Here is a 24,559-nt window from a genome sequence, read left to right as displayed (position 1 = left end):
ATTGTGTAAAACCTTCATGAAAGGTGCTGTGCTTTACGACCTCCAATTTCTCATCCTGCTCCTCCGTGGGATCTCGATGTGGTGTTACGTGCCTTAACCTCCTCCCCTTGAACCGGCAGCAACATGTGATTTGAAATTTCTTTCTTGGAAAACCGCCTTTCTGGTCGCGATTACTTCTGCCAGAAGAGTTTCAGAACTTCAAGCTCTGTCTGTCAAACCACCGTACCTGTTTTTTCACAAAGATAGAGTATCCCTCAGGCCTGATCCATCTTTTGTCCCGAAGGTTTGTTCCAGTTTTTGCCTGCAACAGTCATTAGAACTTCCAGTTTTCTTTCCAAAGTACTCAAACAAAGCAGAATACATCTTCCACACATTGGATGTTCATAGGCAATTGCATTTTTATTTAGACAGGACCCAACAAACACGGAAATCAGATCAGTTGTTTGTGTCCTTTTCGGATAATAAATTGGGCAAAGCCATCACAAAGGTCACTATTGCCAAATGGATCAGGGACTGTATTAGTCAGGCTTATTCCTCTTCTAATAAAGAGTTTACAACCTCTATCAAAGCTCACTCTACAAGAGCTATGGCTACTTCAATAGCATTCCATTCTAAGCTTGCCATTAGTGACATTTGTGCTATGGCCACGTGGTCTTCCCCGGACACTTTCATTTCCCACTACAAATTGGATGTGGCATCTCGCTTCATTTGGTTCCACAGTGCTCAGGAGTGTTTTCCAGTGAGCCACCCAGGAATTAGGTGCTAGGGACGCTGTCCCATCAGTACAGAATGTAGGCGAGATAGGATCACATAACATCTTTTTGTTATGTACTTACCATAACTTTAGATGTTTGGGATCCATCTCGCCTACATTCCTAATACCCAACCTCCTTCCCCCTGCCTTGGAGATCAGAAGAGATCGGACGGTCCGATTTCTATTGTTTCATCTTGAAACATCTGGCAATGTTATATAAACAGTTATGTGTGTGCATGAATGCGGACAAACAAGATCTGGGGGATTAGCGGTGGTGCATCCTGGCATAGAGAATAACTCAGCCAATAAGAGGCTTCGCTCTATAGCATAGCGTGCCGAGTCAGAGCCGAGGATCGGCTCCAAGCCCATCAGTACAGAATGTAGGCGAGATGGATCCCAAACATCTAAAGTTATGGTAAGTACATAACTAAAAGTTTTTCCGGGTTGAGTTGTGTGTTGTAGGTTTTCAAAGAACCGTTTAACTTAGAGGTTCTTTGAGATATTTTGCGTGTAGTGATAGTTTCCCGCCTTGCTGTTTTCCGGCCTTTACTGTTTTCGGCTAAGTCTTCTCCTTGGTTTTGGTGTTGAGTAGTTTAGTTAAGATGTCCAAGGATCAAAAGGAACATAAACCTTCGGGTTTTAAGAAATGTTCCAAATGTAACTACAAGATGTCCATTACGGACGGACTTTCCGTATGTGTGTATTGCCTAGGAGCAATTCATTTGCAAGAATCCTGTAGCTTCTGCCACGCCTTCAGTCCGAGGGTGCTACAGGAAAGAAAAAATAAACTTATATTGAAGGGATTCCTAAAACCTTCATTTGAGGAGTTTTTAGACTCGACTTCTAGTACCCAGTCCAAGTCTAAGGCTTCGAAGGCGAAGAAAAGGTCTCTGTCTCCGTCTGTCTCCTCGGAACCACCGGAGAAAACTTCTAAACTGGACTCTACCTCCTCGGCTCCTCTGTCCTCGGGGCTGCAGGAGGTATCTGTTGTGCTGGAATTGACCTCGGTTCCAATTTTATTGGAACCCATTCGGAGCCGGTCTCCCAGTGTTAGACATGGTTCTCCTGATAGGAGATCCCAATCCCCCTCTCTGTCCCCCAAATCCTCCAGGCTTTCCGATTTGGATGTCGATAGGGTGGTTCAGAGGCTCCTGCAGTCGCTGGTGTTGGCTAAATTATTTTCAGCTCCGACCCAGTCGGCTCCGGAGCCCGTCCCGATGCTTGTGTCAATGGTTCCTCCTCCGAGCACTCCCTTGTCTTCGGAGCCAGAGTGCTCCACTCCGAGTGATGTTCTTGTGCCGGCTCCGATCCCCCTCAAGGGTTTATTGGTGCCGATGTCGGCTCCAACCATGTCGGGTCCGTCCACAGGTTTCGGTACTCGGGTTTCCTCTGTTGGGCCCGAGGGGGATATTTCGGGACATCTGTCGGTTCCGAGCCTCCCCCTCGGTGCTTTGGCTCGGGGAACCCCGGACCCGATCATGGCCTCGGAGACCGGTCGGTCCTCGGATTCAGGGGGACTCGCCTTCAAGGCCATGAGGAGCGCACTGGCCAGATCTTCAGTTACATCACCCGGATCGGTCATTCCGTCCCCTTCCACCCCGGCTAGAGCTTCTGATACCCCCCTATCAGTAGATGGTGGAGCCCAAAGGTCTGGGGATACCCCCATGAGCGGTCCCCAACTTTCTGAGGGTCCCTCAGAGTCCATGCCTGAGGAGCCCCCCAGAAAGAAGTTGTGCAAGAGGAAGCACATAGACTCCCAGGATGAGTCTCTCACTTCTGATACCGACCTCGAGGAGTCAGAGGGGTCCCCCAAGTCGTCCTCTGATGACGTCTGTTTCTCCGACATCCTGGAGATATTGAGACAGAGAGGTGACTGGCCGTCCAAAACCCCCTCTGAGGAGGAGTCAGTATTCCTCAAGGCCTTTGGGGCTCAACCCTCCGCCTCCTGGCTGTCTCCACCCTTCGACGAATTCCTGGATTTAATTTGTTGAAGGGTGTGGGAGAATCCTATTTCGGTGGAACCTGTGCCCAGAAGGCCCAATAAATTTATTTCTGCCCCCTCCCCCCGGGGAAAGAGTTTCTGTCCAAAGGGGTTTCTGTAGATGCCATGGTGGTGGCGGTGGCCACACAGCAGGAAGTAGCCGAGTCTTCTTCCTCCATCCATCCTCCTAACAAGGAGTCCAGGAGCATGGACCGGTACGGGAAGCATACCTTCTCATCAGCAACCTTCACCCTGCGGTCGCTGAACTATCTTTGTCATTTTACTCGGCTCTAGAGAGATCTCCTCAAGGAGTTCGGAGATACTCTAGCGGGTAACGTACCTGCGGCGTTAGCGCACACGGTTAATGCCTAGGTGTCTACTCTCAATTCAGTTGTCAACTCGTCCATGAGGCTCATTTCATATGCAGCCGAAGGGGCGAGTAGGGCAGCTAGTTCGGGAGTAGCCCTTAGGAGGCAAGCCTGGATGCGCCTGTGTCACTTTGCGGAGGCCTTCAAGTCTTCCTTCACTGATGCCCCCTTCGATGGGTCCTCACTCTTTGGGACCAAAGTGAAAGACACCTTCACCAGATGCGAGCAAGAGGGAAAGACCCTGTCTGCCGTAGGGGTCCATTTTTCCCTTCCCTCTAGGCCTTACCCCAAGGCTCAGAGAGGAGGGAAGATGTGGTTCAAGAAATCACAGAAGTCTTTCCCTGCCGCACAAGGTGAGTCCCCCTCCAGAGGCAGAGGAGGGGAGGTTATTCTGGAAGACGCCGCCCTAGAGGCAGAGGAGGCCCCCGCAACTCGGGAGACCGTGATTCCTTTTGCGGTTCCTCTTACCATCGTTCCTGATGTGTTGCCCGACTGTGCTATTCCGGAGCCAGTCAGGGGCCGCATTTTGTTGTACCCGGAAGCCTGGGAAAGAATCAACCAGGATCGATGGGTGTTACGAATAGTTTCCGGAGGTTATACCATTCCCTTTGTGTCAGATCCCCCTCCAGTCAGGAGAATCCCGGACGTTCCACCCAGTCAAAGGGATCACGCAGCACTAGAAGTCTCAAAGCTGCTAAAGAAAGGAGTCATCCAACCTGTCCCCTCAGACCAAATCGGATTAGGGACTTACTCAAGACTCTTTTTGGTGCCGAAAAGAACAGGGGACCTGAGACCCATTCTAGAGCTCAGCCGATTTAAACCACTACGTTCTGAAGTCCAGGTTCTGAATGGTCACCCTTCAATCCATTTTCCCGCTGCTGGAAAAAGAAGTGTGGATGCGCTCCATTGACCTCAAGGATGCTTACTACCATATCAAAATGGACAGGGCATCCAGGAGTCACTTACACTTCCGGCTGGGAGCCAGTCATTTTCAGTTTCATGCCCTGCCCTTTGGTCTCACCACAGCCCCCATGGTGTTCACCAAGTGCTTTGGCGGTGGTGACAGCTCACTTGAGACGTCAAGGATTCCAAGTGTTTCCATACCTGGACGACTGGCTCCTCACCACCCCCACCAGGCATCTTCTAATCCGGGTCAGGGACGCTACCATTACCCTCTGTCAGCAACTAGGAATTACCTTGAACTGGGAAAAATCTGCCTTGCTGCCCTCACAGCGTGTCACATTTATAGGCGCAGAGCTAGACACTGTCCAAATGTGAGCCTTCCTGCCCCAAGAAAGGATCGGAGTGTTGCAGAATCAGGTTCATGCTTTATTACCCCTCAGGAAAGTACAAGTGAGATGGGTGCTTCAGCTTCTGGGATCCATGGCAGCTACCATTATGTTAGTGCCTTTAGCGAGATTACATATAAGGCTTCTTCAGTGGCTCCTCTTTGCCCAATGGTCCTTTCAGAAACTCCCCCTTTCCCACCAGATCCTACTCATGGACCGATGCAAGCAGGATCTCCGTTGGTGGCTATGCTCCACCAATCTGGACGAGGGAAAACCGTTTGTCCCTTCGTCACCTGTCGTCATGGTGACCACAGACGCCTCCCAGATGGAGTGGGGGGGCATTATCTTGGCAGGACAGTCCAAGGCACGTGGCAAGATCACGAGGTACATCTGCACATCAATGTTTTAGAGATGAGAATGGTGTTATTGGCGTTGTGGGCACTTCAGAGCTCTCCTCCTCTGGGAACGATTGCAATTCACTCGGACAACATGTCCATTGTGTGGTACCTAAACAAGCAAGGAGGAACCAGATCTTACCCCTTGTGCAGAGTGGCCATGTGAGTGTGGCAGTGGGCAGTGTCTTCCCAACAGTTTCTAGTGGCAGCGCACATTCCGGGGAAGGCCAATGTGATAGCAGACAGGCTGAGCAGAGCTATTCTGATGCCTTACGAGTGGTCCCTGAACCTTCTGGTTGCAGAACAGGTTTTCAGCAGGTGGGGTCAGCCTTGCTGCGATCTTTTTGCCAGCCCACTCAATGCCAAATGCAGCAGCTACTTCACCCTGATTCCCCCCACAGGGGGAGTCACCCAGGGACGCTCTAGTCCACGATTGGCCCTCCGGTCTGCTATATGCTTTCCCTCCGTTCCCTCTGTTGCCAAGAGTGATTCAGAAAGCCATATCCTTGGGAAGCATGATAATTCTAATTGCCCCACACTGGCCTCGCCAAGTCTGGTTCTCCTTTCTTCATCAATTCGCGGTGGACAGTCCTTGGATTCTGGACCCAGTACCAGACCTACTGACGCACATGTCGGGGCAATTCCACCCCTCCCTGTGGACCCTCAGGCTGACAGCCTGGCTACTCCATTTCCGTCGTTAGACAGACTTCATCGTTTTTCGCCTGAGGTGGTACAGATTCTATCCTCTGCTCGTAAGTCTTCCACCAGGAAGATTTATTCCAGCAAATGGAAGAGATTTTCCATTTGGGCTCAGGCCCAAGGACTTGACCCTTACACAGCCCCAATACCTGCTGTTTTGGATTTTTTGTCCATGCTCTTTCAACAAGATTCTGCCCCTGCTACCATTAAAGTGCAGCTGGCAGCCATTTCTAATTTTCCATACCTCCTACGAGCCTTCCCTTATGGCACATAAACTATGTAAGGCCTTTCTGAAGGGCACCTTGTTACTCTGGCCTCCTGTGTCAGAACCCATCATGCCCTGGGATCTAAACCTTGTTTTGCAAGCCTTGACTTTCCCACCTTTCGAACCGGCTGCCTCCTGTGAGTTAATGTTTCTGTCTTGGAAGACTGCTTTCCTAATAGCCATCACATCAGCTAGACGGGTGTCAGAGATTCAAACTCTGTCCATCAAACCCCGTATTTAATCTTCCATAAGGATAGGGTTTCTGTTAGACCCAATCCGTCCTTTCTTCCTAAAGTAACATCTACTGTTAATCTCAATCAGTCTATCGAGCTGCCAGTTTTCTTCCCTCAATTCTCGAACAAAGCAGAGTTTAGATTTCATCAATTGGACGTGCACAAGCAATTACGATTCTACTTACACAGGACAAAACAACTACGAAAAACTGTGACCGATTGTTTGTGTCTTTTTCAGAAAGTAGAGCAGGATCCCCTATTTCCAAGGTTACAATCTCCAGATGGATTTCAAGTTGTATTTCTTTTATTTACTCCTCTGCAGGCAGAAATCTACCGTTCCCAGTCAAGGCTCACTCTACTAGGGCTGTTTCTGTGTCAATAGCTTACCATGCTAGACTTTCTTTGGATGATATTTGTGCTGCAGTCATGTGGGCTTCCCCACACACCTTTATTACTCATTACAAACTGGACTTGGCTTCTAGGGGCCGGGCTTTCTTTGGTAACGCAGTCCTCAGGAGTATCTTCCTTTGAGCCTCCCAGGATAGAGGTGCTGGGGACGCTGTCCCGTGAGTAAGAATGTAGGCAAGATTGGACTACATAACATCAAGAAGTTATGTACACACCATAACGTTCGATGTATGTAGTCCATCTCGCTTCACATTCTTACATACCCTCCCACCTGCCCCCTTCCTGGAGGATTTGGAGGCTGGAATTGGGATTTGAGTACCCTTCAATGGTAGTTGTTTTTTCTTATTCCCCTTGATAGTGTTCTACTGTAGTGGGTTATTGTTATGCATGAGGTGTGATTGTGGGTTTGCAGCAAGCTAGATCTGGGGCTATGGAGCAGTGCAACATGGGATACCTGTCTAGCCCAGCCAATAAGAGACTTTGTGCTAGAAAATAAAAGTTGGCCGAGTTGGAGCCGATATTCGGCTCCGAACCCGTGAGTAAGAATGTGAGGCGAGATGGACTACATACATCGAACGTTATAGGTGAGTACATAACTTCTTGTTTTGATTGATAGTAACATCATGTCATGATATGACCTGACAGTGAAAGGGGTGAGGGCATGGATCTAAGGTGGATGTTTAATCCCTGAGTAAAATATTTCACAAGATAACTGAAGCAGTTGGAGTTAATGAAGTCAAAGAGTTCTTACGTATATTTGTTGTTGGTAGTGTAATTATCTCATGCAGTTGTAGCTAACTGAAATCACCATGAATCATTATCTTATTATTGATTGTTAATTTCTTAGGTTTAGCAAGATGTTTTTCATGTTCTTTAGGTAATATGGAGGGAGTTCCATTGTGAGGTTTTGCTCATTGACAGTGACTTATAAGATGATATGTGAATCTATTTAAGAGATTGTGTATTAATCTAATTATGTGTCATATGTTCCACTTTGCTCAGGGGGCTTGTTGAGAGAATCTTTAAGAACTTCAGTGTTTGCTGCTTAATAGTATAATATATATAATAATATATAGTAGAATAGTATAGTATACTAGTATAAATTGGCAGTTTTACCTTGATCTTTTTACTATGTTTACACCTCTCACATAAGGAATAAGCATTATCATTTGGGGAAAACATGAGGCAATTTCTACTCTGCCTCGGGACTCTTCCTTAATAAGGTCTGAGAAATCTGAGAAAGAATGCTCACTTAACAGCTGCATCCCTTTTACCTGAGTACATGTTCATTGTGTTTCACTGTTGCAGTCCTTACTAATGGGTTATCCAGCTCCCGGTAGCCCTGGATCGGCCAGAATACCAAAGATAAGTAAAAATTACTTCTGCTGCCATCGGTTGTAAAGGACGTCAAGGTATCCAATATGAAAGGAGGCAGCCGATGTCACTTCCTCAGTCTTCCTTGCCGCGGAGCCTGAAGCAGAAGCTTTTCATGCACGAGTGCCGGTCGGCAGTTTACCTTTGTTGGTTTCCGACTACAAGAGTTGAAGTCTACTACAGCTAAGTACTCCATTGGGGATCCTTTTTTCTTGCCTTACCGAATGTCAGAAAATGTTAATAATTGCCTTACCTGTGGAAAGCAGATTCCACATAGAGATTTTCATTCCTATTGCTATTATTTGTTTAGGCCTTGACCATAATGTTCCCAGTTGTGATCTCTATGCCTCCTTTAATCCGTGTACTATCCGTCGTTGGGCTAAGATTTTGGCTAGGCATTTTGGAGTTTGGCCTAAGTTCGTTGGTATGGCATCCACCGGTCTTCAGGCTTCGGATGTTCCAAAGAAACGTAAGGATAAGGACTGCAACAGGCCTCAGAAATCTAAGTCCTCGGATGAAGTTAAGTTGGTCATCAGTCAGGCGGAAGTCAGGGAGATGCTTTTGCAGTCCCTGCAGTTTGCAGATGTACAACGGCAGGCCTTAATTGAGTCCGAGTCCCTTAGGCCTTCGGCCTCCATTTTGTCTTCCGACCTGTCGCCGGTTGCCTCTTCTGCTGGAGCCAGAACCGCTAAGCTGACTTCAGGGGTCCGAGACCTCCGTTTTGCGTTCTAACAGCAAATCTCTTCCTTTGACTTCTGCTGCACCTTCGGCGGTTGCCAGGCCTCCCGGGTCCTTCAGGCTTGCAGGTAAATCTTCCATTCGTAAGCCTGTGAAAAGGCAGGCTCCAGTTCCTTCTGGTTCCCCTCAATCCCAAATGGTTAAAATGGCTAATGATCTATTAACTTTTATTAGGGGTTCTCAGCCTCATCCTCCTAAAAGGAGTAGGGATGTTTCTCCCGAGGTTTTGTCCTGTTCAGGATCTGATTCTTCCAGCATTTCTTCTGATGAAGAGGAATTTTCTCAGGCTTTTTCTCCTTTTGAGGATTCAAATGCAGAGGAATCCATCCCTTTGGCCTCTCTTCCTGAGGATTTCTCTTTTGATGACACTTTAAATACCCTCAGGGAACATTTTAAATGGGAAAGTCAGGATTATCCCCAATCTAAGAAACATATTAGGGAGTTTCTGGATTTACCTCCGCATAAGCCTCTTGCTATTCCCCTTGTGTTGGAAGTTGTTGTTGATGTTTTTCTGGAAAATTTGTTGTCTCCAAATTCGGTTCCCCCTGCTCCCAGGAAACCTGACAGGTACTACAGAGTTCCTGATTCTCATCTATTTCTTTTCAGGAACCCGTTGGCGGATCCAGAGGTTATTTCTCAGTGCCCTAAAGGAGTTAAGGCCAGTGTTACCAGGAAGATTGTTCCTTCTGACAGGAAATCTAGATAGGTGGGGTAAGAAAGTTTATACCTCTGCCACTCTAGCTATTAGGGCTACCAATTGCCTTTTTCATATGCTGAAGTACCAACAGCACACCTTGGAGGCTATTAAGTCTAAGATAACAAGTGTGCCTCTTTTGGCAGAGTGTAAAGACATGCAGAATTTGTTGAATTCAGCCACTCTGGTCAATAAGCATTCTTTGCATTGTGGTTTTGACATAATTGAGGCCTCCAGTAGGCTACTACGGCTACTGGATCTGTTATTAGAAGGCACGCTTGGCTCAGAGAACAGCCTCTTCCAGAACTTGTCAAGGCTAAGCTTTTGGATGTACCCTTACATAAAGACAATCTTTTGGCAGCAAAGCTGAGGAGGTACTTAAGAAAATGGAGGATAAAGAAGATGGAGGATAAGGCCAAGTCCATGCAAACTGTTAAGGATTTTCTGCAAGTTCAACCCCCTCGCTTTAGCTGGAATTACCCTTCCAAGATTTGGACCTTTCCTGATACCAGCAGACGGAACTGTTCCAGGACTAGAAGTTACAAATCACCTAGGGGGCAGGCGGCTACTCCTCAAAGGTCTAGGCGGTGGCAGGCTTCCACTTCTAAGGCAGGAAGCTCCAAGCCTGCATCTCAGTCGAAACACTTTCAATTACTTTTTACAACTTCTGCCTGTTCTTACTTGCCTGGAGAGTACTTTAGGTGGGAAGGTTGGCCCTTTTTTAGTATCTGGGCCACTATCACAGATGACAAATGGGTGCTCAGAATGGTGTCCCTGGGGCACAAATTTTCTTTCCACATCTTTCCAGCTCCCAAGGGATTCCTGGACGTTCCTCCAAATCAAAGGGCAGAAGTAAAAAAACAGATTTTGTCTTTGTTTCATCTGGGAGTAATAGAATCAGTTCCTGCTCAGCAGGTAGGCCAGGGCTTTTATTCCAGACTTTTCTGAGTTCCAAAAAAAGAAGGTACCTGGTGTCCTATCCTAGATCTTTCCATTCTGAACTCTTTTCTAGTAATTCCAAAGTTCAAAATGCTCACTCTGCATCAGTTGCTACCAATGCTAGAAAAGGATTCCTGGCTGGTAACTGTGGATCTCAAAGAGGCTTATCTGCACATCCCTATCAGTGAAAGTTGCAGGCAGTATCTTCGTTTTCAGAGTGGGCAAGCAACATTATCAATTCTCTGCGCTGCCCTTCGGCTTATCTACTGCTCCCAGAGTCTTCACAAAGTGCCTGGCCCCAGTCATTGCTTTTTGCAGGCAGAAGAAAACTCAGATTTACCCATACTTGGATGACTGTCTGATTCAGGCAAGTTCTCAGGAACAGCTACTAAAGGATCTGGAATTCGTAAAGACTCTTCTCTCTTCCCTGGGTTATACTCTCAACGAGGAAAAATCAAAAATGGTACCATCCAAGGAGATAACATTCCTGGGAGCGAGTCTGAATACAGCCGCCCAGATGATATATCTCACCCAGAAGCAGACAGCTCTTTCAGTTTACTTCAAGGACTTGGCAAGCCTGTCCCAGCTCCCTGCAAGGAAATACCTGCAAGCTCTGGGATTCGTGGCATCTTGTATTCTCATGATTCCATATGCAAGACTGCATATGAGGAAATTGCAGTGATACCTGAAGAACATTTGGTGTCAACACACACAGGACCTGGGTATGATGATTCCTCTGCTTCCGTCTCTGCAGAAGGAGTTTGTATGGTGGGCAACAGCCTGTCTACAAAACAAGGGCATGCTTTTTTGACCACCTCATGCCACTCAAGTTCTGACTACAGACGCATCGGACTACGCTTGGGAAGCACATCTGGATGGCAGATGCATACAGGGACATTGGAATGCCCAGCAGATGCACCTGCACATAAATCTAAAAGAGTTGATTGCAGTTCAACAGGCCTTACTAGCTTTCAAGCATCTTCTTTCTCCAGGGACCCTGCTTGTCAGAACAGACGACACCACAGTTATGTTGTGCATCAACAAGCAGGGAGGGACTCACTTTTACCCCCTGTGCAGACAAAGCATAAATCTTTGGTCTGTGGCAGCATCCCTGGACCTGCATCTCCTAGCTCAGTTTCTTCCAGGAAGGCTCAGTGTTTTGGCAGACCAGTTGAGCAGGTGAACCCTGGATCCTCACAAGTGGCAGCTGAACAGAGCAGTCTTTTACAGCATCATTCAATGTTGGGGCACACCTCAGGTGGATCTTTTCTCCTCCCCAGACAATCATCTTCTACCTCTCTTTTGCACCAGACAACATCACAGCAGAGCCTGTGGTTGCTCTGTCCTTCTCTTGGACGTTGCTAACAGTTTACACCTTCCCTCTTCTTCCTCTTCTTCCCAGAGTATTATTGGAGATCAGGGACGAGCGACCAAGGACTATTCTCATAGCTCCCGACTGGCCGAGACAGCATTGGTATCCACTGCTTCACAGTCTCTCCCAATTTCCTCCTTGGCATCTTCCTCTGAAGCCAGATTGTTTGGTTCAGGAAGGGGAAATCATTCTGCAGCCTTATCCTCAGTTCCTCCATTTGGCAGCATGGCTCATTGTATGACTCCTTTCTTATCTTCTTCCCTTTCCCAGCAGGTGGTTGACGTGCTAAGGGAGTCCAGGAGGCCTAACACTAGGAAGTCCTACACTGGCAAATGGGAAAGGTTTTCTCATTGGATGCAGGCTTGAGGGGAATCTTCTTCTCAGCCTACCCTTCCTCTGATCCTGATATACCTGGCTGAATTGCTTCAGGGTGGTCTTTCATTTTCCTCTATCATGCTACATGCTTCATCCATTTCTGCTCATTGTTCTTTTGAACAACCCATTTTCTCTCATCCTCTGATGAAAATGTTTCTTAGAGGTGCTTGCAATTTAAAACCTCCCAGAAGGGCACCTACTCCAGCCTGGGATCTTAATTTTGTTCTAGGGAAACTCACTCTTCCTCCTTTTGAGCCAGCTGCCACTGTGGATTTAAAGTTTCTCTCTTGGAAGACTGCTTTCCTCTTGGCTACAACTTCAGCAAGGAGGGTTTCGGAGCTGCAAGCTTTGATGGCTGTGGAGCCTTTTCTTATTTTCCATGCAGATAGGGTCTCTCTGAGGACCAATCCCTCCTTTATGCCTAAGGTGGTTTCTAGCTTGACTCTTAATCAGTCCATACACCTTCCTACCTTCTTTCCTAATCCTCAAAATAGAGGTGAAAGAATCCTACATTCTCTTGATGTGCACAGACAGCTCAGGTTTTACCTGGACAGGACTAAAGACCTTCGGAAATCAGCACAGTTATTGGTCAGTTTTGCCCCTGGAGCTCAGGGTAAGGCTATTTCTAAGCAAACCATTTCCAAGTGGATTGCACATTGTATCACTTTGTGTTATTCTTTTCATGGCAAGGTTCCTCCTCAAGGGGTTAGGACCCACTCAACTAGAGCAGCTTCCACTTCTGTAGCCTTTTTAAGGGGTGTCCCTACTAAAGATATTTTGGAGGCTGCCACATGGTCTTCTGTTCACACTTTCACAAAACATAATTTGCCTGTTTTCCAGAGCCAGGGCAAGGTTTGCCACTGCTGTGTTGCAGGGCATCATCTCCAACCCTTGATTCTGTTGGTTCCTCCCTTTTCTCTGGGCTTTGGTAATCAACCCATTAGTAAGGACTGCAACAGTGAAACACGATGAACATAGTAAAGTTGTTTACACTTACCATAAATGTAGATGTTCGAGTGTATTCACTGTTGCAGTCCTGGTTTCCCTCCCCTCTTTCCCCCTTTTTTGGTCCTCTTCTCTTTTCCTAAGGTACAGGCTAAATTGAATGTTATTTGCCAAATTGCTTTTGGTTCAAGCCTTATTTCTGGGGGCTTCTGACTGTTATGGCAAGAAAGACTGAGGAAGTGACGTCAGTTGCCTCCTTTTGTATCGGACACCCTGACATCCTTTACAACCGACAGCAGCCGAGGTGATTTTTACTTACCTTTGGTATTCTTGGCCAATCCAGGGCTACCGGGAGCCGGATAACCCATTAGTAAGGACTGCGACAGTGAATACACTCGAACATCTACATTCATGGTAAGTGTACACAACTGTACTTTACTAAGGCACAAAAGGAAGGCCTTCTGAATGGTGTGTTATTGTCTAATAAACTGAGTTTCCTGTTATAAGACATGGACAGTACTTATTGTTTGGTAACTGCGATAAGTTGGGCTGGTGATATGGTCTGAAAAACTAGGAATTGCAATCATAAACTCATGAACTAGCTCAAATCAAAACAGATACATGCAGCTAAAATATTATATTAATGGTTACAAAAATTTTTCAAAATTAAGTATGGTCAATTTGACATATTTTTAGGTACCCAGATCTGTAGAGTCAAAATAAGTAGCAGTTATCCAGAAAGCCTAACCTAGAAATTTGTCACACAACTGTAATCACTGATAAAGGAGAAAATGTGCTAGTATCCTTTAACCACAGACAAATTAACTTCAGAATTATGCTGCACATCCTCTACCTCGGGGGTGTGCCATAATTAAGTTTTGGTACCTCACAGAGAAAAAGTCTTCAGCTCATTTCTCGACTTTGGTACATCCTGTGCTCCTCCCTATGTTCAAGTGGGTGCTTCTGTTTTCTTCCAGGACAAATGGTTTAGGAAAATGGATGGGAATATAAATGGATGTATGAAGTGTGAAGTCTTGATGATAGTTAAACAGCTAAAACACAACAAACATTCCTCCACATATATGGCAATGCCCTACCAATTTGCAAGCATAAAAAGACCAGTGATAACCATCATATAACGTGACTTTGAACTTGTGTATTAACTTACCTTGTAAATAAAGGTCCGTAACACTAACCTTATTATTAATGACTTTAGTTGTGATAAGGCTCCCTCAGACTGACTTTGTATCTCTAAGATAGCATAAGCCTTAAGCCTATCTAAAAAAATGTATTTGTTGCTAAAATGTTTGTTGTAGTGTTTCAGCTTGCAACTTACTTATGTTTCTGTTTTGTTACCCATTTAGTAATTACCATAGTTGCCTGACAGTAAAGGTAGATGTTAAGTTGTCAATCTCGCCTTCATTCTTGCTGGATGGGTTGGGGCGATCTCGCTCCGACTCGACAACTACTAAAATAGCTAATTCCATTTCATTTCTCCCCTATATCCCTAATGCTAGGAATACACTACCCAGACTGCCCTATCGCTAGCTGCTGACTTCTCTACTCACCTCGACAGTTTAGGTTAGTTTAAAACTTAACTTGGTATTTAAAAACTCTTTTCTTTTATAGATTTTCCCCTGTTGGTGTTATATTGTTATTTATATTTCTAATTTTTTTTTTTTTTGTATAGTTGTTTTTTTTCCTTTCGGTGTTTCCATATCTGACGATAAGCTTACGTGACCACCCACCAGGCATCAGCTTACTATCAGAAAATTTTCCGTGCAAACCTGGTGGCATAAGCTCTAGGCATATCAATAGAATTCGCCTCTCTCTGTTTGTCAGCCTTGTCAGTCTATTACTTTCAATTAGATACGCAGACGATCTTTCGGGAACGGAGTCGAGCAGAGCACAGAGCACATTCAAAACTACATTCTAACCAAGTTTCTTGGTCAAAGTCAAAGCGTCGAAGTCAAGTCAGGGTGGTGCTAAAGGTGGCGCAGCATATGGCGGCTCCTTTTCTCTTTCCCTTGGAAGAATCCTTTAGGTGAGCTTTCTCCCCATGATCCCTTTCACCCAATCCCCCTCCATTCTGATCGATGTCCCATTCACTACTGAACCAGCAAGTATTGGTCACCCAGCTTATCTTGGTGAGTCAAGGACCTCACTTCTCTCCCCTCCAGCCGCCATCTCTCCCCTCCCTCCCTCCGTTGGTGGGGGATTATCAGGGCAGGACAGTCCAGGCACATAGGGCAACAGGGCAGCCATGCACACATACATGGTCTAGAGATGTCAGCCAGATAAATGTCTGTAAGATGAGGAAGCAGTGCTTCCCTCTTTTACCAAGCCCTACGACCTGTACAACATAGGGACTATGTGGTGTCAGTGGTGATAACACATCAGCCAAGGTGTCCACATCTTCAGCTTGCAGGCGGAACCAGGTCATACCTTTATTCTCTTTCACTCATTTTTTGGCAAGACTTTGATCCGGCCTCGACGTCTTCTGGCCGGACAGAGCCGGGAAAGCAAGCGTCAGCCCACCACTTAGTGGTCTCTAAAGACATCAGTTCTAGAGGAGGTATTTCTAAGATGGGGTCATCCTTGCTGCATATTTTTTTAGATCTTTGCATCCTTGCTCGCGATCTTTTTACTGCTCCCAAAACAGGCCTTGTCTAAGAGAGACTTAGTCCACCACGGCCTACCAGGCCAATGACAGAGGCAGCTCTAGTCCACGATTGGCGGGGACTTCTGTAGCCATTCCCCAGGTTCCATTGATCCTCTACTATTCTACTTGTCTCGTGAATATGGTTCTCCTCGCTACCTTTTTACTTTTTCTGGACAGATACCAGACCTGATTACCTGATTACCCATCAAAAGCTGCCAATCTCTGTCTTCCTAAATCTCACAAACCCTTAACCCACTCTCCAATTCCTCTCCTAGCACTGCTTCCTCGGCTCCTCGCTCCTCTGAAGATATATTGATAACCCTGAATCCCTCTCCTACCGGAGTCTCTACCGTAAGATTAAAGCGTTTTCCTGTGAAATCATTTAAAACATTGATCATCAATGCTGCATCCTATGGACTTCATCTATCTTTCCTGGCGGAATCTTCCACTTAAACATTTCTCGTCAACCATCAGAGTATCTAATCCTGCCATTTCTTGTACCATAACTTTCAATTTCAGAATCCAGCATAATGGCATCAGAGCTCTGTAAGGCCTTTCTCAATGTGTATTTCAAAAGAAACCTCCTCCAAAAGATTATCAAAAGCTCTCAATTTAAAACTTCTTTTCGTCTTGATTTCTTCCTGTTGAACCAAGCTGACCCTTTCTCTGAAGTTGCTTTTTCTGAAAGCTTCTAAAGACTTTTTTGCATTCCCATTACAGGGCCTCGAAGAGTTTCAGAATTACAAGCAGTAGATCCTCATTACCACTTTTCCTGAAGACAAGAGTATCCAGAGTTTGCCAAAGGTTATATTCATGCCGCCACAAGTGATTTCTACACTGCAGATGCCCACAAAGGCAGCAATGTCATAGTTATTCTAATCTTGCAGTTATTTGGAATATTTTATGATGTAATGTTTAACACCATGTTGCATTTCTATTACTACTAAGAGCTAGAGATGTATAAGTCATAGATAAATTGTCACTTCAGGCAAGAGTGCATTCCCCTTATTGTTGTGTAATACAGGATATCCTTAAATCATGCAGGTGCCTACTAATGTATTGACTTAATCTGTGACAAAAACCCTTAATAATAATGAATAGTCATCCTCATCCCCATCCCGATCACCCTCTGAGCATTAGGACTTGGGCAGAAACAGGAACGCCTCCTTGTTTTTCAGAACACAAGGTTCTTCATATACTTAACATTGCAGGGTCATTTAGAAGGAATCTTTGTATAGACTTAGTTCATCTTGTCAATAATGTGTCCAGTCCTAAGCAAGTCTAAAGTTAATGGAGAAATCAGCAAATGTCGGAGGAACAAGGCTAAATCTGAAGACATAAATCATAACCCTGTATCTTTATCACAACATTTAAGAAGTATGTTCACCCCTTGTGGTCTGTGAATGTTGCCACTTCATAGCTGCTGTGTGTCAACTGAATAGAAGTTATTTCTGTTTTAATTACAGTGGCAAGCTCTATTCTGAACTCTTGAATGTCTCTGAATGTGGTCAGTCTTCACATGTTGCAACATAGTGCTTAACTGTAATCAGGTAGCCTTGTAGTCTGCTTTTAATTTACTCTTGTGTCCTTTTTATATTTCACATAGTTCACTTTTAAACTGAAGTGTTATCTGATAAGAGTTCTTCTAAATGCATTTCCATTTTCTATCAATTATCTTAAGGGTTGCAGTTTCAGATATTAAAATACAAAACTTTATAGATGCAGACTTTTTATGTATTTGTATTGTTAATTAATGACTAGTTTTACTTTCTGCAGTTTACAGAAGTATAGCATAAACCTCTTACTACTGTAATTATTTGTGAATTTGTGATTATGAGCTTTTTGCTTGTCTTCCTTTTTTTTCTAAACAGGAATATAACTGGCTAGAAATGTTGCCTCTTTGTCTTTGTTAATAGAGGCATTCTGTTTTTTTTTTTTTTGGAATGCTGGAGCAAAACCACATTTCATAATAGGACATCTGGCTGCTTTAGAACTGTGGCTAAATGGGTTTTAAACTGCACAACAGTTACCCATTAGTAAGGAATACATTAGTAGGCATCTAGCTGATTTAAAGATCTGTTAAGATGACTACCTTAGACATCTGTACTGTCTGTAGCTAATCTACTAGCTAAGCCAGTGAGTAGACAAAATAAATCAAGATCTTACGTGCCATAAAAGTCTATATTTTTTTCTGCTGTTCTGGCTTTGAGGACTGAAATCAAGTACTTAAAGAATCAAGTACTCTGTTAAAGAATTTCAAATTCTGTTATCAACATTTAGCCAAATTCTCCAAAGTGGCAATTCTTGTATGGGTGAATCACTTTCACGGAGATTATTCTTGTATTTCATTGAGTAGAAGCATTTTACGCTGTCAGTTTTTCAGTTTCTGTTTTCCTTATGTTTAGGAAATAGCATACTCTCAGGTGAAACAAGAAGCTGTGGAGTTGTATGAAAAGCTGTATGAGCTTGAATCTCGCCGAGATCAGATGATAGAAGAAGACAAGAGTCTAGGAACTCCACAAGAGGAAACAGGAAGACTACTGAAGCAGGTAATGAGTACATTCTGCTTGTAGAACTAATTTATGCCAGTCATCATTAATCATTAACAAGTTTAAATTTATGATTCTCTTGTTTGATGCTTTTCACTTTTTTATGTTTTTGAAGGTTAAAGAGGACAACCAAGAACTAGCCAGCATGGAAAGACAGTAAGAATTGCAACTTTTTATGTTTCTTTAAAAAATGAATTAATGTACCAGACATTGCAGGACTGTCTTCATCTGATGATGGCATTCTTATATTCATGGATTTCACAAAAAGTGAGAATGAATTTGGGTTGATTCTCTCCAACAGGAATCATAACTTCTCAGATAAATTTCTCTCACACCAAGTATTGAATCTTATCTGCAGTAGTGTAGCTAGGGTGGAGCAAGAAGGGCAACTGCCCTGGGTGCAAAGTATTTGGGCATGATCAGCCATTCCCCTTTCTTTAATGTAATATCATTTACAGTTTGCTACACTTTAAAAAGAAGATGTAAAACATGAACGCTGTAGCATTCTGTGCAGGCAAGGATATAAACTTTAACAACTCCTTGCTACATTTGTAGCAAACAGTTTGCTACAGTTTAAAAGAAACATATATTTTCTAATAAAATATGTTTAATGAGGGTTGGGGACAAGGCACAGAAACGGAACATGACTGGATAGGGCAGAATAGAGAAGTGTGTGTGTTGTGCACTGCCAGTAGATGGAACATCCTTTTTGGGGTGCTGGTTGAACCAGCTATGCTTCTGCTTAACTATTTGATGTCAGCATACATATCATCCAGCCTTAGTTTCCTGCTTGCCATTGCTGAGAGAAAATCAGTCTCTGCTATGCTTATTTCAGAGAAGCTGAAGAGTCACGGTTGTAGAAAAACTGCATTCATATTTTCAGCTTTGTAGTGAACAATCTTGGAGTAATATTTGTTTTATTTTAGTATGTTTTTAGAAGTAGACTAGACAGGATGAAAAGAGCCCTTTTCAAGCATCACTTACGTATAGTAATAACACATTTAGGGCTCTATAAAACAGTACACTGAACTGCGGGGTGGTGGTAATCATATTAACCATTTGCAGAAGAAGATAAATGGCTAAGTTAAAACTAACATATGTTAAAATTAGGTAAAAATGACCATCTCTACTGATATTAGTACATAATGCTTCTAAAAACTTAATTACCTAGTTGTAGTGAGTGGAGTACCACAATTACACTCAGAAATTGTTAATAAGTCAGGTTTGTTAAGCACCCTTCATCACTTTTAAACTCTAGTCATGTGCTAGATCATTAACAGCACTGGGCAACCACTAAAAAACAGTGGTGGGAACCACAAAGGGCTTTAAAATGTTCAGCAATTCATTCCACATTACTTTTTTGAAAGAATGAACTATGTAATATGCTCTAAAGCTTGTTATGCTTTCTAATACTGTTCTGTTCTCTGTGTCAGCAGTGTGTCACAGCTTTAAAAGCTGTAAAACACTTAGCATTCCCACACGTTTTTCTTTAGTTGCTATAGTACGTGGAAACAAGTTAAGCTCCAGGAGCTAGAGAGAATTAAGATCAGGTCTCTAATCATAATCCAGCCTGTTATATGTTCTTGCAATGGATGTCAAGATGCACCTCTCATTCTTTGCTCTTGAGGTGAATTTCTAGACATCCATGTCTCAGACACAAGCTGATTATGACAACAGACCAGGTCATATCCTCTATACTAATTACAGTAATAAACAAGAAAGATCTAATGGATAATGTAAAGCTGTACAGTAAAATTTAGAGTAGCAAGTCAGCAAACTGAATATCAGGTTAATAAATGAAGTCCATGAATTAAAAATGTGATAAGTGTTATTGGTGCAGTAATAGTACTAGCAGTATGACTAAGAGGAAGGTTGCCTTACAGAATTCTGATATGAATAAGCTTAGGCTGTCATGGTTAAAGAAAATAAAAAGATGAGACTTCCTAGATGGCTGAAGACTGATCAACAGTTTAATTTAAACTCTCCCAGTGCAAAAATGAAACTGAGAGATAAGGGTGAGTAACTTTGCCAGTTTTAGTAAATTCAGTTACTGGCTAGTAAGTACAGTGCCTGGATGCCAGCAGACTAGAAACTTAGTTTGCCTGAAGGAAAATCAAATAGAAAAATTGAAGAGAAAATGCTGACTGGGAAGAATCCTGCAGCTGTTCATCAAAAAGCAGTTCAAGCTCCAGCTTTGGTGCAAGACCTGGCTTCCAACAATCTAGAAGAAGAAAAAATCATGTGAGCTTGAAATAAATTAAACATTGAAGGAGCATGTCAATTTGAATAACAAAAGGCTGGAAATGGAAGAAGCGTTAAACAGCTATTCATATGAACTGATAAAGCTAAAATCAGAGATCAAAATGAAGAAAAGGTTGGCTGAGTATGAGACTGCTCAAGAAGAGCTGTTTCAAAAATGGTAGGTTTAGAGGACAGAACACACAGGAACAACTTTGAAAGCACAAATAAGCAACTGGATGGTATTCCACAGTGAGATTTGTTAATTGAAAAGGCACATTGTGTGTATGCTCCAAACCTGGCCAAGAGAAAACAGCCAAGACCTGTGTTAGTCAAGATGCAATCATACCAGCAGAAAGAGTTGATCCTGACAAAAATATGGCAGAAGGGTAAATTATTAAAAATGAAGACAGTAGAGTGTTTCTGGAAAATAATTATTCACTGTACATCAGGCAGAAGAGAAGAAAGTTTATTCCAGTAATCAAATCATGAAATACTGGGAGGCAGGTGTGAGATTCAAACTGCTATATCCAGCTGTCTTCAGAATATTTCTTTTTGGAGGATCAAAGTAACTTTTTAATGCAGAACAGGTTAAGGAGAAAATACAAAAGTTTGTCCAACAAAAATGTAAACCATGAAACAGAAGGGAACTCTGCTTCTCATTCTTCTGATAATAAAGCTAATAGAGAGACTTGCCAGTGAAATCTTTTCCAATGTTCCAAAGGAAAATGCTTGAGAGAGAGGAAAAAGCAAATGAGTTGACTAGAAGAATGAGTACTTTTGACTTCGACCAAAGTCTGGAGTTGGGAGTTGAAGATGAACAGGAAGAAGACAATTAACACTGAAATTAGTGAATAAATGTGAGATTATAAAGCATCAGTCATATTTGTGAAATATGGCTTTACAAGGAACAAGTGGAAAGATTGGACTTTTGTTGACGTTAAATTTGGGGGTTGGTGAATGAAAAGTGTATATGGCATTGCATGTTATTGATGTTTGGAAGGACCCTAAAAGGAAAGGAAAAAAATTAATTGTAGGTAAAACAATTTTTGTTCTTAACAGTATTTGTATAAAACAGTTCATGATATAAATTGCATGTTATATAGTAAAGCATTTTCAGTTATTTTTGTATGTGATGAAGATACTAAAGCAAACAAGTGCCTTTTTCTTCCTTTTTAGTTTTAAGAAATGTAAGTGTTGTGATGTAAAAAGAGAAAAAAGGCTGGAGAAAATCATGTTTAAGTTAATATGCTGTAATATTGGGCTGTTGAGCTGGGGCAGGGTGTAAAAGTGCACATATAAGTAGAGTTAATATGTTTTCTCTTATTTTTCATGTGACTGGATTAAGGCTCTTGGTTTACTCTAGTAACATTTTTGTATAAGGAAGTAAATTAGAAAACACTGAATGTAATAAAAAGACAAGCCGACTACAGAGGTAGGCAGTAAAAGCCAGAACACCTTTTTAAGGCTAAACGTTAATGTTTTCTGAAAGATTACATGCTGTTTTTCAAATTTGGGAGGAGACTAAAGATAAAACAAGAACAGATACAGTAGGAGTAAGTAGGATAACCTTAATTTTATGTTAGGTAATGCCTGTGTGTGCAGCTGTTGATTTGGAACAGTTGTTCCTGTCTGGAGGGTTAAACTTAATTATTTGAAGATGTACATCATTATGTGAGTTTGTTTTAAGTTAATAATTTATGGGGTGTTCTGGGGTGTGTTTTTGAGAGTTGCCATTAAAACAAAGTGTCTTGTAAAAATGTGATATAGGTTCAAATAGCAATAACAGGAAACAACTGTAAAAAGATCAACCTGACAAACATTAGTGGGTCCATGTAAAACAAAAGCTGGAAATGGTCATTTGAAAAAGCTGTCACATATAGTAACTTGTTATTATAATGACTACACGTCTTCTTTTTTTCCTGGTTAGGGTTCTCCACAGTGGATCACCTGCCCAGTCATGATTGGCAGTGGAGTTTACGTTGTCGAGTTGCAAGCCCGGCGCTCAACCTTCCACAGAAGGCACACACACGCACTTATGCCTAGGGCCAATTTAGAGTGTCCAATCCACCTACAGCATGTCTTTGGGATGTGGGAGGAAACCCACATGACCACAGGGAGGACATGTAGACTCTGCACAGAAGGCACCCCAGCCGAGGATCGAACCGTTGAACCTCTTGCTGTAAGGTGGCAATGCTAACCGCTGCACAACTGCGGCTGCCCATTATAATGGCTACACTATTCATAATATTTGGAATGTGAGTGGCCTCACAGGTATAGACAAAAATGAGAGAGAAATGAATTATATTAAGAAATGCAGAATGCAAATAGCAGTGCTCCAGAAGACACATTTGGGAAGAAGTGAGCATGTGACTATGATAAAGAAAGGATTTCATGAGGCATATAAAGCAGAGTAACAGGGACAAAGGTAAAGGGGAGTACGTATACTAATTGCTGGAGGAACTCCAATAGTGATACAAGAGGCAAAACAATGATGGTAGGTTTGTGATAATAAGGGGCTAATGGCAAGGGATGAGAATTTTGCTGCCATGTATTTGTGTTTCACCTAAAAATTATAATATGGAGCTTGAGAAAATTTGGGGAGAAATAATCAACTTTCAGCAGAGAATATTATGTATTGATAGAGACTGGAATTTAATTTGCAACAATAAGGGTTCTGTTGTTACTACGTCTTATATAGTAATTTGGGTTTTTATTGAATAGTCATCCATTCACCACTTTTTTGATACATTATTTTTTATTTGTTTTTATGGATTAATAGTTTTTATATTCTGACTGGCTGTTGTTTGATGACATGGCTTATTTAATGCATTTTCAAATGCTGTTTTAATGACCCTGACATATGGTGGGTAAAAGCACTTAGTTGTTTGATTTTATTTTGGTTGATTAAATTTAGCAGAACACCCCATTTTCTGTACAGTTATTTTTTATTTTCTGTTGAAAATTGAGGATGTATCTGGGGACCTGGAAGGGACAATATGACAAAAGAAAGTAGTGTTCAGAAGAAATTTATGAAAATATTTGGCAATGAAGACATGAATTCAGCAGGAGGAACTCATAATTTGCATATTGTTTCAGAAGACAGTATAACTGGGTAGACTAGACATAAATTATGTTTAACAGGAACATGGACATTTAATTGAAAGCTTTAACAAGTCATCCAGTAACTATTTCAGATCATGTGCCAGTAACAACTAAGATAAAAATGCAGGGTAATAAAGTGAAGTGAGACACTGGATGTTTCCCACCTTAAGAGAAGAATTTAAGGAATGAGTAGTGAAAATTATTCTAGAGTTGTTAGAGAAGGTAGAAATTTCTTTAGAAATTATAGCTAGTGAGTGGGGTAAAATGAAAGTGGAGTTTACAAATAGGGTAGAAGTAAAAGAAAAACAATATAGGTAAGAAGTAATTAAGAATTATTTAGAGGGGGTTGACAGTTTGTATTGTAGAATAAGATGAATTTCACAGAACAAGAGGAGGTGCATATGAAAAATGCTAAAGAGAAAATAAGGTAGTATTTGGATAGTATAGGTGAGTTTAGAAAACTGAGGTTAAACAACTGTTTTCCAGAGCACAGCAACTTTTAGCACAGTGACTTAGGCAACAGAAAGTAGAACGAGTTGTTTCCAAGCTTAGAGAGCCTATGACACGAAAAGTAACCAACAATTATGTAGAGGTAGTAGAGTATTTTGGAAATTTTATAAAAATATGAGTAAAGCAGAGATGTGGAAATCAAGAAAGAGCACAAATGGAAATGTTTATGGAAGACTAAAGTATGCGAAGGTTATAGGCAGAGGAGGCTTAACAATTAACAGTTAAGAAAGGATGAGATGAGATAAAAATGATGTACAATCAGTCTGGAGGAAAGCCTCCAGAAATAGATGTATTCCTGTGAAAGCTAGGATGGAAGAAAGTGGCAGAGGGCACTTGATAGAGTAACTGGGATTTTATGAATAGGCAGTGGAAGCATTTGCATTACCTGATACAGTGATAGGGTTATTTAGGCTATATGAGGGATCAGAGGCAAAAATTCAAGTGGGTGGTTTCCTCTCTGACAAGTTGTGTCTGAACAGAAGAACTAGGCAGGGTGTCCTCTTCCCCTTGTTAGTTGCTTTATATTTAGAGACATTGGCAAAACAAATAAATAAATAAAAATAAGTGTCTGAGAAATTTAAGGATATAATTGGTATAGTAATCAAGAAAAGTTGGGCTTATATGCAGATGATATTATTTCGTACCTGATGAAAAGGGCATTTTAGT

At 42.6% G+C, this 24,559-nt stretch overlaps 1 protein-coding gene across 1 annotated transcript in view; it reads left to right on the top strand.

Moving 5' to 3' along the window:
* Nucleotides 1-24,559, top strand: part of IFT74 (intraflagellar transport 74) — a 2,643,271-nt gene that overhangs the window by 945,260 nt on the left and 1,673,452 nt on the right. Inside the window, exons 11-12 of the mRNA XM_044061439.1 lie at nt 17,897-18,040; nt 18,156-18,196. Of these exons, the coding sequence (XP_043917374.1) occupies nt 17,897-18,040; nt 18,156-18,196 (185 nt within the window). The remainder of the gene's footprint in view (nt 1-17,896; nt 18,041-18,155; nt 18,197-24,559) is intronic.

The sequence above is a fragment of the Protopterus annectens genome, chromosome 2.part0 (genome assembly GCF_019279795.1).
Source record: "Protopterus annectens isolate FY-2018-M chromosome 2.part0, PAN1.0, whole genome shotgun sequence".
In the NCBI taxonomy this organism is placed as follows: domain Eukaryota; kingdom Metazoa; phylum Chordata; order Ceratodontiformes; family Protopteridae; genus Protopterus; species Protopterus annectens.
The sequence above is the reverse complement of the archived record's forward strand: the minus strand, read 5'-3'. Positions and strand labels throughout refer to the sequence as shown.